Source organism: Artemia franciscana, unplaced genomic scaffold (assembly GCF_032884065.1).
Source record: "Artemia franciscana unplaced genomic scaffold, ASM3288406v1 Scaffold_2229, whole genome shotgun sequence".
Classification (NCBI taxonomy): domain Eukaryota; kingdom Metazoa; phylum Arthropoda; class Branchiopoda; order Anostraca; family Artemiidae; genus Artemia; species Artemia franciscana.
The window spans coordinates 13,442-32,947 of NW_027063179.1; the positions used below are offsets into that span (position 1 = coordinate 13,442).

The following is a 19,506-nucleotide window of genomic DNA, read 5'->3' on the forward strand; positions in this document are numbered from 1 at the left end:
AGACAAAGAAATGTGTCAATATCCATCTTATTTTGAGAAGCTGACGAAAGTAGCTGAAGGCTTGACAAGGAGTCAGAATATATTATAATATTTTTAATATTAACATTCACATATTCATTAACCATGAGGAAATCTAATGCCATGATTATGGCATTTAGCTCGGCAGACATTACAGAAGAATTATCTTGTAATCTCTCTCCTAAAGCGTTGTTATGGGTCGGGAAGAATGCTCCGCTTGCCACTTTCTCATTCATTTTGGACCCATCTACAAAAATTTGGAAATGGTTTTTATAAGCAGCATTATTTAGCTCGGCAAATTTTTTCTGAATGAAGGAAATGGGGGTAAGTTCTTTGGTCCACTTTGAGAAGTCAGTCTTTATTATGGGGGTTGACCAACTCCAAGGGGGGTTGGGGGAATGTGGGTGCAATTTAGATTTTACTGGCACTGGGAACTTCTTCTGGATATTTGCATATTCATTTGCAACGCCTCTAAACATAGATGGATTTCTTAACCAGTTATGCAGGGTATGAGAATCATTGGCTTCAATTTTGTAAGGTACTTAATTAGTAGAGATCTTCATCTTTCATTTATTGGTGATAGTCTACTCTCAGTAAGCAGAAACTTAGTTTTTGTTGGTTTCCTAAGACCAAATATAAGACGAATTATATCATTTTGCGTCGTTTCGATTTTTTGCATGTGGGTCTTAGCACAAGCACCATAAACTATGAGGCCATAATCAATATGGGGTCTTATATATGATTTATCAAATTGGAGTAGTGTTTTCTCATTACAGCCCCAAGGTGTGGCTAGTAGCCTTTTAATTATTCTTATTTTTCTATAACACTTTTTTATTGTAGATGTGATGTGGAGGTGGAAATTTAGTTTTTGGTCAAGTATGAGCCGTAGATAATTAATTTGATTGTCCTCTGGGATAAGTATTCCATTTAATATTAGCCTAGCATCATAATGATTTCACTTATGGTGAAATTGGATAATTTTTGACTTTGTGGGTGCAGTAGGTGAAATGGACTTTTGGGAGAACTTTTCAAATTGGAAAAGTGCATTTTGCAACTTTGAATGCGCAATCTCGAAGGTATTGCCAGTTGCCCATAATACCAGATCGTCAGCGTACTGTAGACTGGTATGTGGGAGGCTCATGTCCCACAGAAAAAGTGAAAATAGGAGGTAGCTCAGGACTGCACCCTGTGGAAGGCCTTTGGTTATTGAAGTTTTGGGTGAAGAGGCTGAACCTACACAAACAATGAAACTTCGGTTTTCTATAAAGGATTTTATGAAGGATACAAGTTTGGGGGGTAGTCCAAGGTTTGTAAGTTTAACTAAGAGAATCTGGTGGTCAACATTATCATAAGCTCCTTCAAAATCTAGGAATGCAGCAGTTAAGACATTATTTTTTGATAGGGAGTCATTTATTGCATTTGTTAACACTATGAAAGCATCTGTTGATGAGTGGTGTTTCCTAAAGCAAATTTGAGTATGAGGTATCAGATTTTTCTTCTCAACAACCAAAGCAGCCGATGGTAAATAATTTTCTCCATTAATTTTCCCAGCACTGGGGTAATCATTATGGGTCTATATGACTGAGGGTCAAGTTTAGGTTTTTTTTTTCTTTAAAATTGGTATGAGAGATGAACATTTCCAGTTAGTAGGGAATGTGGATGTAGCCCATGCATGGTTATAGCAATTTAGGAGCTCCTGTTTGTACAAAGGGGTAAGATTCTTTATCCATATAGGGTGTATATTATCATAGCTACTTGTAGCATTGGCCTTGATATGCTGTATTGCATTATTCAATTCATGTATTGAGAAGGGATGGTTTATATATTCTGAACCTGGTCGGGGCTGGTAAATAGGATTTGTCATGATTTGTGTGATGATATTTTTGTTTTTTGATCTTAGCTTTTTTGAGAAAAGGGAGGCAGATAATTTTGTTTTATCAATGTCATTATCATAGTGGGAATTCTCATGTATTAGTTCATACATAAGAGGGTTGGAGGATGTTTTTTTCCCACAGATTTTGCTTATAAGTCTATGTATTCTTGGCTCAGATGTTTCTCTGGAAAGATTATTTGCAAAATTATTCCAATAATTATATTTGGCATTAGTTATTGTTCTCTTGAGGTTAGCCTCAGCTTGTAATTTACTTAAATATGTGGCAGGGGATGGTTTTCTTAGGTATGCTCTCCTAGTTGCATTTTTTATTCTCCACGTAATTTGGCAATCTTTTGTCCACCATGCTTTAGGGGTGTGTTTAGGGATGGTTTTCCTAGGTGAAGTTCTGGGGATAGCTTGATTAGCTGCATTTGTTAATATTGATGTCATAGCTTCAGCACACGTGTCAGCAGTTACAACTGAGGTATGAGATTTCAGGGTTAAACTTAGGACATCTTCATTAAGCTTATTTCTAAACATGGTCCAATTTGCTTTGGTGTTGACATATTTAGGGATATGTGGGAGAATGTTGGCTGGTTCATTTAAAGAGGATACTATTGCAAAATGGTCAGTGCATAGATTTTCAATTTTCTTAATATAAATTTTATTTGGTATATTTATTGAAACAATTTGTAGGTCAATAGTTGAGAATTTCCCACTTTTGGGGTTAAAATATGTATTTAGATTAGGAGGGGTAGCAATTGCTAAATCGGCATTATTTGAAATCAATCTTTCAATAAGCTTACCAGCTTTATTTGCTGGCTTATCCCCCCACAGAAGACTGTGGGCATTAAAATCCCCGCAGGTGATTATGTTCTTAAGCATATTAGAATTAGTAATATAAGTGAAAAAATCCATGGCATCTGTAGTCTGGCCATTAGGGTTATAAAGACTTAATATGTATGTTTTTGTATTATTTATCCAGACATTGATACCAATAACATCAACATCATTTGAAAAATCTGGGAAATTAATACTGCAAAATTTAATATGATTATTTAAAATTATAGCTACGCCACCTCCTTTTCTCTGTGAAGACCTATCCTTTCTCAGGATAGTATATCCTGGAAACTTTGTTTGTTGGTTATTAGTCAAATGGGTTTCTTGAAGGCAAGCAATATCAATGGAATTTTTATTCATAAAAGATAAAAGTTCATTTAACTTATTTTCTGAAAGTGATCTTACATTCAACTGAAGTATTGAAATATGCTGCTTTGTTGTTTTAATTTTCATTTTGCTGTGTATCAATCTTTAGCTTTGCTGGGAGCAGAGCAAGATCTTTTTTTTGCTTGGATATGCATGTGATTGGGTAGGTATAATTTTGCCAATTCGTTTATTATTTTTGCTTTTTGTGGTTGTTTTAGGTTCATTGACTGTACTGATTAGAATTCAGTATAAATAGGCACATGTTAGGTGTTAATTCATTTGGATTTTCATCTGGCTTTTTGTTGATAATTTGATTAATACCCGTTAATACTTCTGATTCATTTCTACTTGGGAGAGGTGGCCATTCTGATCTTCTATCATTACCTGTAGAGGCTAGAAGGTTTGTCCAGGGTGAATCTCTCTAATAGGAATGTGAGCTTGGTTGCTTTGAGGAAGGAGTCTTATTGGGGGTGCTTGATGCTTTTGGTAGAATGGTTGGTCTGTGGGTGAGAGGGTTGGGTGGTTTCATAAAGTTTTTGGTCAGGTGTGATTGAGCTACATTTGCTTCCATTGCTGCAAAAGGGTAAGGTATGTTTTTTTCTGTTGCTATTTGGAGTGTTAGTGCTCGTTTCTTATATACAGGGCATAAAGTTTTATTAGTAGAATCGTGGGGACCATTGCAGTTGATACATTTTGGCTGATTATTTTTACAATTTATCATTCCAGTGGGGTGGGAGTTTTTACAAGAATTGCATTCATGTAATGTTTCACTACATGTGTTTTTTGTGTGTCCTAGTCTTAGATATTTTTGGCATTAGATAGGTTTTGGCTTGTAGGGCTTGTGGGGTTTCCTTTGTCCAAATAGGAATATCTGATCCAGGTTATTATTTTCTTCTCTTAGTGTGAATAAGAAAGACGTGCTTAACTTTTGGCCATTGGCGTCTGGTTTACCCAATTGGGTTACATCAGCTACTGGAATTGGGTTACCAGTTCTGTCAGAGAGTCCTTCTTTTAGATCCTGAATAGGAATTTCTTGAGGGATGTTATACACTACTATTTTAGTTGGATTTTGGTTTGGGGTCCAGAGAACAGATTTTATTGGTATGTTAAGAAGAGATTTTGAATTCTGTATATCTGCTGATTTAGAATCTTGAAGGGCTATTAGCAGAGATCCATCACGGTTAATGTTCAATGAAAACATTGATTTTAACATTTTAAAGATTGCAACCCTCAAAAGAGCTATCCTTTTTATCTCAAAGGGGGTATCTGGAGTGATTTTTAAGTAAATTCCAAGGTTTTGTGAGGGGAATGTTGGATCATGGGAAGGGGTATTGTTTTTGATTGGTGAAATCTTTTTCCTTTTTTTCGAGTTTCTTGATAGAACCTCTTGAAATTCATTTTCAGTCTCATCCTGTATTGTGACATACGCCCCGACTTCCACCATTGTATTATTCAATGACCCCTCATGTGAGCTTTGAGAAAGTTGACTTGACCAGCCAAGGGGTTGAATGTTTTCAGTGGTACTTCGGGTAGGGTCCGGGGGGATTTTTTTGGGTGGTGTTCTATGCATTGCCTATTGGAATAAGCTTTAATATAATCAAAAAGAAGAAGAGAAAAATTGATATTATAAAACCAGATTGTCTGCCACTTTGTCTTTCAAAGGGAGGACTTCACCATCCACAAAAAACACTATAGTGTTGTCTAGAAGATGGTTTGGTATAAGATTGGTTCAACTGACTGCTGATAAATCTAGGTAAGTATCACAAGAACTTTTATTATAAATTTCTTAAAGCGTTGCTGTTGTGTAATAAATTTTCAATTCTGAAAATTTTTCAATTGGATAAAACCTTTTCTTCAGAAAAACTTCTTCTTCTTCTTCTTCTTGATTGGTTATCTGGAGACGCAAGTGCATAATCTCCATGCAATTCCTTTATTTATTCCGCTTAAATCCTAACTAAATCCATGCAAGGTCTGAAGCTGAAAGTTTATTTCCTATTCTATTAATAAGAGTGGCATAGTGGCTTGTACTTTGTGGGAAAAATAGTAAAGGCACTTCACCATAACTGAAGTTCAATGAGTCGCATATTTGTTTCACTGCAGACCTTAGGTTTTCTGTGATATGGCACTCTTCCAATAGGTGTCGAATGGACTGTATATCACTTGCACAATCACACATATTTGTTTCACTTAAATTTAATTTCTTCAAGTGTTCTTTTGTCGCGGCATGTTGGGTTCTCAATCGAAATATAATGTTAGCTGCTTTTCGTGTAATTGGTATATACTTTTTATTTGGAGTCTTTCCTTTAAAATATTCTACATAACGATTACTAGATTTTTCAGGGTTCCGATTTATTTCTGATTTCTTTCATAGCCAGGTAATCCTTCGATATTTTAAATAGAAATTCGTGCACTCTGAACTTATTGAGCCTAGCAAGGTAGCCTCCTTTGCTAGTTTGTCCGCTTTTTCATTTCCATCTATGTCACAATGGCTTGGACACCATTGTAATCCAACTGTTATAGCTTTTTCTTGACATTTTTTAAATTCGTCGTCGATTCCTATTACAGATTTATGACTATTTCCTTTTATTGCTGCAATCGCCGACCTATCTGAAAGTACTACTTTTTTGCTATTTTGCGGGCATTCTCCATTAATCATTCTTAACGCTTTTTCTATTGCTGTCATTTCTGCATCAAAAACCGACACTCCTTCTTCAAGTCTTCCTGTTATTGTTATGCCTGTTTCTTTTGATAATACAGAATATCCCACTTTCTCTCCTATTTTCGATCCATCTGTGTAATATTGTTGAAAAGATGGATATTTATTCACTTAATGTATTGAGCAAACAATTTCTTTTAACCTGCAATGAGTCTTCTTTCTTGCAAACTGGATAAGTATCTATATTGATAATAACATCTTTAAAAATTTTTTCTGGAGATTCTAGTCTTATGTGTATGAGATCTTCATTAATTCCTAATTTGCTAATAATATTGGCCACAGCAGGGACCAGTGGCTTAGTATAGTTTCATGTAATAAATTTCCAAGCTTCCGAAGTGTGTAGTTGGATAATTTTTTGGTTAGGGTGGTGAACTTCGTCTGATATTTTCAAAATGTATTTTATTGCAAGTTCTTGAATTCTTCCTTTAAGTGACATTATTCCTGTTTCCATCCTCAAGGCTGGTATTGGTGTTGTTTTCATTCCGCCTGTAATTATTCTTAAGGCTTGGTTTTGTATTTTTTCTAGTTGGTAATAATTATTGTCACACATTTCTGCCATCAATGGAGCCGCATACTCTATTTTTGACCGTATTGCAGCTGTATAAAAAAGATTCAATATTGATCTGTCAGCTCCTAAGTTTTTGGCGGCTAAACATTTCATTAGATTAATAATATTGCTAGTTTCCCTTAAAATATTATTGATATGCAGCTTAAAGTTGAGTTTTAGATCAATTGACACTCCTAAATATCTGGTATGGTTCACCAATGGGATATGTAAGCTATCCACATCAATCTCTAGTCGCTGAAGATCATTTCTTTCGTTTGCATTAAAAATCATAGCAACAGTTTTATTTGAAAACACCATTTTATTTAATTTCACCCAATTAACTGCCTGTATGACGGCACTCTTAATTGTTTTCTGAGCTTCTTCTGGGGTTCTCCCTTTTGCCCATGACACAATATCGTTGGCAATTATTCGGCCGTCTACATTCTTATAGGGGAAATCTGCCAATACTAAGTTAAAAAGAAGAGGACTTAGGACCCCTCCCTGTGGCACACCTTTTGTGAATTGTATCTTGTCCGAGATTACATTTTTAATTGCAACATAAGTTTCTTCAATCTTAGTAAAGCTGATTATTAGGTCGAGCATTTTTCCTTTAATATGCATTGAAAACTTTTGTGCCACAAGTTGTTATGGGACTGAATCGAAAGCTGATGTTCGGTCGTAAAATATTGCATAAACTGAGTTCTTTTCCTGCATTCCGATTTTTATCTCATTTTCCAGTTTAACTACTGCATCTATTGTACTCCTTTTTTTTTCTAAAACCAACTTGGCGTCTACTAAGAGCTTTATCTATTTTTTCTTCTATTCTGTGCTTTATTAAATGCTCTAGAATTTTTCTGAACACACTTGTCAAAGGTATTGGCTTATAATTATTGGGAATTAGCGAGTTCCTACCCTGTTTGAGAATTGGCACTATAAGGCTAGTATCCCATGCCCTAAGCAATCTTGCTTTCGCTAAACACATATTATACAAATGACATAAAAATTCCTTACTCTTTGGCCCCATTTCTTTGATTACATCATTTGTAATTCCGTCTAACCCAGGAGATTTATTCTTTGGTAGTTTATTCATGACATGATACAGTTCTTCTATCTCAAAGTCTTTGTCATAATCTCCCTTTTCTTTGACTGCAACCTCAATTTGTTTCCTCATAGGATTGTTTTCTTCCGTAGAGTAACTTGGTAATTGCTCCCTTTTATTGACAAGAACTGCCGCTAGGATATTTGTACTGGTTTTAGGGTCATTTGTGATTTATCCAGTATGTGGGTCCTGTATTGGTTTGTTTGCTTTTTCTTTGAATTTCGTGGTTAAGGTATTAAATGTGGCCCAAATCTTCTTAATAGGGGTATCTTTATTTAACTTTGATTCACAAAACTTTCTCCACGTGTCCCGTTTTAAGTTCATTATTCTATTTTTTACTTTTGCATCTAGCTCCTTGTATTGGATGTATAACTGAGTGCTAAATTGACGCTGTAAGTATCTCTTGGCCTTTCTTCTCTCATGCACCAGTTTCTGAATTTCGTCATTCCACTCGTGTAACTGCACCTTTTTCAACTTTCTTTGGGAATTTGCAATTATTTCCTTGATTGCGTATTCAATTATTGACATAAACGATTTAGTATCTGTTTCAAGACACTTTAGTTTTTCTGGTATTGTACTGGCAGTACTGCATTTCCTTTTCCGGTAGTAGGTCAAAGCTTATTTGTACTAATGAATGCGGACTACCTAAATCAAGATCTACCCTTGTTTTATATTCCACTACTTGCATGATTTGGCAGGATGCAAATGTTAGGTCAATGGTACTTGAGTAATTATTTTGAATATTCATATATGTTGCTGTATCCGCTGGAGTTATCAATGCCAAAACAGATACATCATAGGCAAAATTTGTAATATCCTGTCCTGACCTATTTTGTCTACCATTAGATTCCCACAAAAAAGAGTGGCCATTTAAATCTCCACATAGGATCTTGGTCCCCTCCATTTTCTGATAAATGAACTCAAGATCATTTTTTTATAGTGTTTTGGCCATTACTATTATAAATGTTTGCCGCGGTATAAACCGCACCATCTGTTCTTACACATTTTACTATAACAACTTCTAGATTTTTCATATTATCACTCACATCTAATATTTCTGTTATTTGGAAATGATTTTCATTTATTAAGATAGCTACTCCTCCACCTTTTGATTGTTGGCTTCCTGTGTTTTCTCGGTCTATTCTGGCTATTTCATACCCCTTAAAATTAGTAATAATTGGACTGTGCCACCATGTCTCTTGCAAGCAAACTGTTTTAGGGTTCTCATCCATTAATATCTTCTTAAATTCTACCAATTTCGATTTATTTAAGCTGTTGCAGTTTAATTGCCAAAACTTCATTTTACTATTTCTGGTGAATCTACTATCTTGAATACTCTTACTTGGCCCTGGATTCATGTTCGGTCACTGCTAAAAATCTTTCTTCTATTTCAGGTTCGTCAGAATTAATAATTCTGGGGAATATTGTTTCTGCTGCTCTTTTAATTTCTTTAATCATCTCGTTTCCATTTGCTTTTGGTTTCGACACTATTTTTATAGTCTCTATAAGTAGTTTCAATACTTTCTGAATTTGCGCAGGTTCAATTGTTTCTACATGAGCTCTTTCCGAAAACGAATTATTGGTTTGGTTGGTGCTGTCGATAGGCATTTGTCTTTCAAGTCCTGTTTTTGGTTTTTCGGCATAAGTCATTTTTGCTTCTTTCCAAGGAACTTTGTTCTTTGATACAATTTTACTGATTTCCAGGATTTCTTTGTACTTTTGGCAATTTTTGTCCCCACTAATGTGATCTGTGCTTTGACAATTTCTGCAATTAATCTGACTTTCAGTACAATTTTCCGCAGAATGACCTCTGCAGGCACATTTTCCGCAAGTTTGCTTGTTGGTACAGCATACATCTTCTATATGGCCAAACAATTGACAGTTGTTACACCTTCTAGGTTTGGGTGTCCATGGCCTAACAGAAAAACTTAGTGGTCCAACTGTAACACTATCTGGTATTGGAACATTTGAATATAATACTAAGGATTTAGTGGGCACCATATCCTCCCCTATCTTTTTTAAAAGTTTCTCAATTTTTGAGATGCCGTATTTATTTTTCCATTCTACTTCTATTTGGTCCATTTCTTCAGGGTTGATGTTTTCATACAATGTAACGACTTTCTTAAATTGGCTTACGCTTTTTGGCAGTGATACCTCAATTGGGTAATCGTTAATATAGTCAGAGTGCCTTCAAATCTTCAAAATGAATTTTATTCGTTACCTTAACTAGAATATCTCCTCTTGCCATGATTTTCATTTCTTCCTGTACTTGGTAATTCCTTGAGAGCCATAGGCACGCAGTAACTTTGCTGAATTTGTGGCCTTGTTCCTTTTCTTTGAGCTTCACTATTAATGGGGCTATATCCACACTTTCAGCCTCTATTAGTTCAGTATGCGAAGAGCTTGCTGACTCTGGTCGATGTCTTTTGGTTTCAGGTCTCCTTTCTATAGAGCTATCACTCGTTTCACTTTTTTCAATATTTCTAGGGTTTCTTTCACTGTGCCCTTTTTAGATCGTCCCGGCACCTTTTTTAGGTCAAGACATTTTTTTTTAATTCACTACCCAACCTTATTTTTGTTTAAGAATACAATTTATAGTCAATGCTTTTTTTCCCTTCACTTTGATGTTGTCACTATGAAACCAGAAATGTCTGCAGAAAAACAACTTTCCAGTCGTAAATTTTAATCTGGCGTAATTTAATTTGTTTGTGGCATAAGGGTAAGATCCACCTTCGCCGTTTTTTCAGTTGAAGAAAAGTCAAACATCTAGCGCCATTAACCTTGTTGAAGAAAAGATTTCGTGATTCGGGCATTTTACATTCTCTAATAATCGACATTGAGAAACCCCTTAGGATAAGGTAAGTACTTTTTTTTTTATGAAATTACGTACTTTTCCTATTAAGCTAAAATAGCACGCATTTTGTCGGAAAACGTAGTTGGCAGTGTTGCCAATTCAGACGGAGAGGATTATGCTTTCTTGAGCCCAAAATTATGCTTTTTTGGACAGATTTATGCTGTGCTTCTATATATTCCCAAGTTTCACGAAAAAGTTGATCAGTTAAGACAAGTCGAATTCTGTCTTATCTTAATAAAGGTTCTGAATAGAATATGATCTGACAATAATAGCCTAATAATTTATTTTCAACCCGCTTAGGGAACAAAAGTGGGGTATAAGCGAAGGAGGCAAAGAAAAAGGTAAAATAGCATAGAATATAAGTAAAAAGGTTTTTTTTAAATCCAGGGGAAGGATCTTGGTTCACAATTTGGTTCACGTTTTTCGCCTTTTTTCGCAAGTCGTCTTTCTTCTCAAAGTGATTGGTGGCATTTAAGAAACATAGTGTCTTACATCATCATCAAAATTTTAATTCAGATACATTAAAAAAAAGAAGGGAAAAAAATGCGGTTCATATTCAATGATCTTCTTCATCTTCGCTTTCGGATTCGACTTCTTGACCAGGGGGTGGGGTGGCTACGTAGAGATTCTTGGAATTGTGGAGCTTGATCTGATTGTTTTTAGCGACATATTTGTAGCAAACTGTGTCTCTTGTTCTTAATCGTGATTTTGTGACCAGCACGGCTTCAATACTTTTTTTCTTTAACCTACTGATCCAAGAAAAAACTCTTTCTGAGTCTGTGTTCGAATACGGTGGGGAAAGCATCCTCTCGGCGAGTTCTGCCTGATCTGGAAAAACTCTATCGTCAGTAAAGTTTCTCATTTCACGTATTTTTCGCCACATCAAGTCTGTAGTAATTTTGCTCACATCTATCTTTTCGGAGTCACTTAAAGCATATGGCACCCTTGCGCCACTGGGAGTCAATATCTGTGAGTTTTGGCCTGAGACTTGGAAATCGGTTCACTACGACAGCTAGTGACGGAACACTGGATTTTTCAGTTCCCAGGGCCATCTTAGGATTTACAAACTGAAGGGACTTCAAAAAAGGATAACCGTGCGGGAATTGCTTGAGCGTCTGTGTCGCTTCGGTAATGTAGAAACCTAAACACCTAAACGGTCTGCCGAAAATTTTACTTTAGTTTGGTCAAAAAATTCGATAAACTATCTTTGGTGTTCGCTTTATTGATGTGACGTTATGAGTTGTTCTACATCGTCTTAGATTATGCTACAATTATGCTATCCTTAGGAGGATTATGCTTGAATGCTTTTCGTTCCTAATTATGCTACGTTCCGCATAATTATGCTACATCTGGCAACACTGGTGGTAAGAGCCCTGAGCCTGTCAAAACTGTATAGGCCCTTACAATCTCAGAAAACTGATAAAAAAAAAATCAACCATCCCCCCTCTAAGGAAAAAATCCCGGGTAAGGGTCTACATATTGTTAAATATTCAACTCTCAAAATTTTCAGGAAAGTTTTTTTTTAATATATCAGACAGTTCGTGGTAACGACCTGCCTCTATAGTAACCGAAACTAAAAAAAAACGGAATTTCGATACCAATAGTTACATCAAAAGAATTGTATTTTAATGCTGATTTTAAATATATAAGTTTTATCAAGTTTAGTCATACCCATCAAAATTTACGAGATTGAGAAAATTTGCCTTATTTAAAGAAAATAGGGAAAATCTCCCCTAAAAGTAATGGAATCTTAAAAAACATCAGACCATCAGATTCAGCGTATCAAAGAACCCTACTTTAGAAGTTTCAAACTCCTATCTATAAAAATGTATTATAGCATTATTTAAAAAAAAAACAATAAAACAAAATCAACTTGAAGTAAGGAGCAGTATTAAAACTTAAAATGAACAAAACTATTATGTATATAAGGGGGTTTGTGTCCACCGCAATACCCTACTCTTTACGCTAAAGTATTCTTAGCAATTTCAACTATTTATTCTATGGCCTTTCTGATTCAGGGGTTATTCTTAAATAACTGGGACAAAATTCAAGCCTTAGTGTAAAGAGCAAGGTATTGACGAGGGTAAAACCCCCTCATATACGTAATGTATACAAACATAGAAGTTTGTTAAGTAAGTTAATGCGTAAGTTACGTATATTTATTACTAATAAAAACGGTTGTAAAAAAACAAAAAGTTCTAGTTGTATTTTTAAGTTACCGAAAATTGGAGGGAAGCTAGGTCTCCTTCCCCAACCCTTTTTTCATAAATTACTCCGATCTAAACTATGAGAAAGCCATTTAGCCAAAAAAATTAATATGCAAATTTTGTTTTAATTATTCATATGCGATGAGTCAAAATCAAAACATGCATTGATTCAAAAACGTTCAGAAATTAAATTAAAAAAAAAAAAAAATTTTTCAACTGCAAGTAAGAAACAATATTAAAACTTAAAACGAACAGGAATTATCCGTAGATGAAAGGGGTTGTCCTCTCCTAAATGCCCCGCTCTTTCCCCTAATTTTTTTTTTTATTGTTTTAAAAAGTAGAGTTGTGAGAAAGGGTCAAACTTTGGAGTAAAGAGTGGGGCGTTTAGGAGGGCACAACGCCTTTCATCTACGGAATAATTTCTGTTTGTTTTAAGTTTTAATGTCGCTCCTTACTTGCAGTTAAAGAAAAACTTGTTGTTTTTTATTTAATATCTGTAAGGGCATAGAGGAAAAGCAATATTTTGCTCATTAACTCCTCTCCTGTTGGATATTAAGCTTTGCAAGGCGCAGCTAGATACTTTACAATGTTTCAACTGAAGGACCCGAGAATCTCGGCAAATTCAAATCAAATTTCTCATGAGGCATGATAATTGGATACCTTGTGCTGTTTGAAGGTTTCTGATAGCTGACAGTTTCTAAAGAGTCAAGGGACACCCTGACTTGTATTTTTATACCTTGACTCTTAGAAGTTTACTTTATCACAGCTTCAAGTTTTTCGTTGGATTTCCAACATCTTGTTTTGGTAAGTCAGCAAAGTGTAAAATATGATATTCTTACATTCGAATTTCAATACTAATTGATTGGACTTTCAAAATTGGGTATTGGAAAGTCAACAGAACTTGGTATATTAAACTGTTTGGCAGGATTTTGAACATTTATTGTTGAAAATTTAACAAAAGAGTAAAGATTATATTCACTTGCTGGATTTCAAACATTTGCTGTTGAAAAGGCAACAAAAGATTGGAGATTACACTCACTTGTTTTATTTTCATTTTTTTTTAATCCAGCCAATCGTTAAAGATCCCAATCATTTGATTGATTAAATTTTTTTTTTGAAAATTCAACAAGAAAATTTGATCTTTTTTAAGCGTTTGAAATTTCAACGCATCTTTTATTTATTTTATTTTTTACAGTGTGTCCCAAAATAGGATGCAATTTGATCTTCCATCTACAAGAAGAGACTGTGCTGTAGCTTTCTGCCTGCCCTCTTACCTGATTTTTCTCAAAAGAAAAATCTCAATTTTTGAAAAATCATCGGACACTTAGCTTTAATCATCCCGTTGATAATCTCCACCCTAGGGTTACCCCGTGCACTGACATTTTTCTTGCGAGAATAACTTCTCATTTAGTATAGCTTTTGTTTCAGGTCGAAGTTGTGGAACCATCTCCAAGCCTCTACAGCCTCTACCAAGTTGATATCATGTGAAATGACATTTGTAAAGTAAGTGCCCACGCCTAATCTAGGCGGGTTTGTGTTGCGACGATTCTCAGTCTTGAAGACGGGATTGTTTCCTCCTTTCCATTTTTTTCTATGCATTGTTGTTTATGCAGAAAGAATTGTTTCGTTCTTTCCAGTTTTTTTTTGTTTTTGTTTCTATTGCACTGTTAGTACCATGGCTCTCAGCTTGAAAGTGCCCTGTTTTGCTAAGCCCAGATCAAGTCTGGACGTACCAAAATAATTTTTGATCGACTCCGTTCCACCTTCAGAAATAGTAATTGGGAGTGGGAGGGCTTGTGAGGCTTCTGTGGGTCATTTTGACGAACAAAAAGTAGCCTTAAAAAAATATATAGGAATCTGCGGTAATACGGAATGCAATTCAGTTATTCGAAAGGAAGCTGCTGCCATCTATAAAGCACGCTATGTTAACGTTGTTGGGATTAGGTTTGTCTGTTTGAAGGAGATGACCCTCGGCCTCGAATACTGCGAGAAAGTTTTGACAGATGAAGATGGGAATCCACATTTTTTTTTAACAATGCCAGGCTAATTCTTGGTTTCCTGTCCGTCTTGTGTAGTGAAGTAAGCAGAGAAATTGCTCCTGCCTTGTTTAGTTCGATGGCTTGTCAGGTTTCAGAGGGCTTAAGGTATATTCAATCGATAAAGATAATCCATGCTGACCTCAAATCGGCTAAAGTTTTGGTCACTGAAAGCAGGGGGCACGATGACTCTTGGCTCTTTATATTAGCAAATTTTGGAAAAAGCCGATTATCACTTGTGACATCAGTCGTTACTTCAACTACTCAAGATCAGTCTCAGCAAAATCGGAGTGGGACAACATGTTTTATGAGCCCAGAAAGATACGACAGAAAACGCCCTACCTTTGCTTGTGACCTGTTTTCTTTTGGAATGTTTCCATATGAGCTACATGATTTTACAATCAACTTTCCCTTCGAAAAGAATGGTTTTCCTGTTGACGTGATAGTCAATAAAATTAGGAGTGGAGTGATGCCTTGTCATGAAGATATTTCAAGTCCCCTAAAAGAAGTTTTCCTGAAATATTGCGCGTTTGAGCCGAAAGCTCGTCCCACTGTCTTCGAACTTTGCAAAATGTTGACTGAACTTGCCCCTGAAGCTTTCATGCAGCCAGATCGTGCTCTCAATTCCACAATTCAATTTCCAATACTCAATTCCAATAATGATTCTTGTCACGAGAATTTGTCTGTGTCAGATCTACCATTGACTGACCTTGGTCGACCGGTTTCTCACTCCAAAGTTTCCCATTCCGGTCTACCTGACCCTCATTTATTGGTTTCAGAAGTTATGGTGCCTGTTACGAAACCGTCTCAAATGATCTTGGATGCTGTCGCTAGCTGTGCACTACGAAATTTTGGCATCATGCAGCTGAAAAATTTTCAGATTCGTAATATTACAAACATTCTAAAAAAAGAAGATGCTTTGGTTGTTTCAGGCACTGGAAGTGGAAAGTCGATTTGCTATTAAATTCCATCTGTTATGGAACCAGGTATTACTCTTTTGGTTGTTCCAACCATAGCACTGCGCAAGCATCAAAGTGATTTTTTACTTTCTCATGGCATCGATTCCTTTGCTGTTGGTGAGAAAATTACTCTTGTCGAATACGACCAACAAGTGACCGCCATTTCAGATTTGTCTGAAAATAAACCTGTGATTTTAGTAGGTACTCCAGAAATTTCTATGGGCCGGGAAGGATCGTTAGGATTCGTTCTGAGGCATAGATCTCTTTTAGACAGACGGTTGAAATTTGTAGTCGTCGACGAGCGCCATCTACTCTACGAATGGTGTGGCTTTAGAAGTTCCTTTTCAGAAGTGAAGAGCTTCAGAAATTTTTTCCCTCGCGCAACTTTCCTTCTATTGACAGCAACTCTGCTGCCCAAAGACGAGAAACTGATTATAGAGGAGTTTCTTCACAACCACTGTGTAGTTTGGATGACTGTTGATAGGCCAAATGTGAGGCTGGATATTTCGCATTACAACCCACCTTCAGGTTTGGAAGGTAGTGTGGATTGGGTTGAAAGTTGGTCTGAAGCTGCCAAGAGGATCATTGGAACAGTTAATGGACAGCCAGCCATAGTATATTTCTCGTATGCGTGGGAGGCCAATGCTGCATATTCTGCCATTTCCAGTTTAGGAGTCAAGGATGCTGGGTTCACTGGAGAATACTCATCACTGGATAAAAATCACATTCTTGCTGCAATCAGAAATGGGGAAATTGAAATACTCTGCGCCACAACCGCGTATGGCTGTGGCTTGAATCTTCCAGATGTTCGTTATGTTGTTTGTTTTGGCTTGCCAAAAAACATGTCGTCTTGGATGCAGGAACAAGGTAGAGCAGGACGTGACGGACAACCTTCTGGGGCCGTTATTCTCTTGAATGAAAAGTATGATATTAATCGCTGTGTATTCTGGCTTGACGGATCATCTGATGGAGACAAAAAATAAATGTTAACCAACTTTGTGGATGTCTTGAAATACGCCCATTCTGGCTTCTCTGGCCTTTGTCTCCGTAAATTTCAGGTCAAATATTTCGGCGAAAACTTGCCCTAGGACGACGCTCAAAGTTGCTGCCAGAGTTGTGACGACCAGAGTTTTCAGGATGTGTCCCGTGAAATTTGGAAAGTTGTAGACTGTTTTAACCTGTTTTATGATAGGGGAATTTCATCCGTTTCGAAACAAATTTCTTGCTCCCCTGGACTTAAACTATCCGTTTAATCTCCCGAGAAAGATGTTTGCCGTCCTTACTTGGCTGCCATTACTTGACCGCCGGTACGGACTGTAAAGTCTAAATGCCGCATCCTTTACCTTTTTACCTTTTTTTACTTGGCTGCTGGATTTTGAACTGAAAACGCTTCAGACACTATGTAATAGAAAAGGCTAAATCTCAAGCCAATTCAAATTCGATATACCATTTCTTTTCCTCTGTTTGTTATATTTAAAACTCTAACATATTAATATTAATCTTTAATATTAATCACATTAATCTTCCCTATTCATCGGGTTTGAACTATCATAACTATTCATTAAATAATTATTTTCATTGGGTTTATTTCATACAATACATTTTATAGTGTTATCGTACTTCCGACAATCAATTAATGCATTCATTGTGTTATCGTACTTCCAAAATAAATGCATTCAATTCGATTAAAAGTTTAATTAGAATACGTTAATTAAATTAAACTATTAAAGCTGAAAATTTTAAAATTCGAGCAGAATCATTTTGCGGAATAATGAAATGTTTAGAGCAGCATCTCCTTTCCGTTACCGTAATGAACCGTGCAAACAAATTAGTAACAATTGATTAAAAAGGAAGCTACACCTTTAAAGGAAAGCTACACCTTTAAAACTGATTGATAAAATCTGTTTTTAGTCTATTTTCTCTTGATACGCCTTTTCATTTAAGTGCAGTTCCCTATTTCCGTCTTTAATCGTTGGTCAAATCTAAACAAGCGCAGAAAACAGAGGCAAATACAAGAAATGTATTAATTACGTACCATAAATTTACTTTTTCAGTTTACTCTTTCAGCATAACACAACAACAAACACATATATACTCTAGAGCATACAAATATATAACATAAATACATGTACATACAAATATATATATACACATATATTCATGCGTAAATCCAAATACATAAGTCACATATAAACAAATAGCTATAGAACAAACATTTAATGGGTAAAATTAGGAAAAGCACAAACAACAACTATGTTTAGCCATTTTGGGTCGCTGACCATTAAACAGAGCTCATAGGACACACCCAGCTCCAAATAACTACCTTTATACTTGCGATTCCTACTCAAAACTAATGTCTATTAATCATTTGCAAAAGAATCCTCTATGTTCTTAAATAAAATACAATTTATATTTTGAAGTTTACATCTTTATTGTAGCTGTATAGCACAGCTTATAATTATGATATACCTTATATTCCGAATATAAACCAAAAAGATGCCCTTTTTTATTCTCCAAAGGTACAGGACCTTTTTAGAAAAATCTTAAGATTTCGCTTCCCAAACGTGTGCAGGGGTTCAATTTCGAGGGCTAATCTACTAATAGTTTATGAATCAATACTTTAAATGAAAAACCGATTATTTTTTATTAACAGCAAGCATTACTATGATCTCATACTAAATACAATATTTTCTGTGTAAAAGTTTTTGGAAAAGAAAATTACGATATTCAGAAGTTGAGCATTCTTGACCTTGGTTGCAGAAACCATGGTTGCGATCCACTTAAGAGGAAACCATTGCCCATACTAGTAAAAACTATCTTTTTGTTTTACAGAAATCTTACTATATAAATTCCCAAAGGAACTCCTTTTTATTTTTTTCAATGGGTGACCGCATTGAACAAGTCATTATTAAATACCAGAGGAAGACATTTCAATTCATATTGAATAAAAATCCTAGATACATTTTTAGATAACAATATAGGTTACTCAAGAGCAAAGTGCTCTTTTGTCCTATAATCGTCACTTTCGGCTCAAAGAGACAATAATAATAAAAAAAAAAAAAATGGATACAACAAGACAAGATTTATTATTTTCAAAATCCCTGAACTAGAAGTTTACAGGTCTCCATTTTCAAAACCAAAGAAAAGAAAAGAAAAAAAAACTCTATAAAACTTTATCCTAATTAATGGATAATCCAGGAAAATCTACTCCGGTTGATACTACCTTAAAGGATCATGAAACAGAAGATAGTGAACAACATATAGACGTATTAGAAACTAGTAAACAGGATTCAAAGAAGATCATTAAAATAAAGTAAGACTCAGCAAAAAAAAACGTAGCAAAAAAAAGATTGACATGATAGAAGCTGGTGAGTTAGAGTTATGAGATGGTGTTAAAAAAAATATACCCAAAATATATTTTACCCAAAATAAATATAAAGCCCAAAATATATTGCAAACTTTCAGAGCCGACCCCCTATTGACTACTTTTATACAAACAATGAGTGTCAACCACTCGTAGCTATTAAAAACTAAATTAAGAATATTCAAACGGGTTCTATAAGAAAGTTGATCCGGAAATAGACAAAAATCAGAAAACCTTTCTGTAAGAAAAACTAAAGCAAAGGGTCGGTACAAAAAAGAAACGAATAAACCAAATAAGGACTGGTCACATATAAGCTTAATTGTGCTGTCTAAGTAGCTGAGATGTTATTTTTTTTTCTTGAGCTTTTTCTTGTTTATTGTTTTTATTTTTGTTTGATCTTTCAGTATTTTTGTATTCCTCTAAGTCCATTTCATGCCAGCAAAGAGGGTGTGAGCAAATTATTATTATTAGAAGCTAGTGAAGAAGAGTTAAAGTAAAGTAGTAGATTTAAAAAAAAAAATTCTCTGCCTAAAAAGACACTATACAAAAAAAATTAAAATGTGCGACACAAACATTATATCACGAATATATCAAGTGGATACTTTAGTACAAAATCACATTAAGCGT

The 19,506-nt window shown here is 35.3% G+C and overlaps 1 protein-coding gene across 1 annotated transcript; it reads left to right on the top strand.

Moving 5' to 3' along the window:
- The first annotated feature begins 15,532 nt into the window (after positions 1-15,532).
- On the top strand, positions 15,533-16,498 carry LOC136042859 (uncharacterized). Its single transcript, XM_065727788.1, has one exon. The coding sequence runs from the start codon at positions 15,533-15,535 to the stop codon at positions 16,496-16,498; it is 966 nt and encodes a 321-aa protein (XP_065583860.1).
- Positions 16,499-19,506: the final 3,008 nt, after the last annotated feature.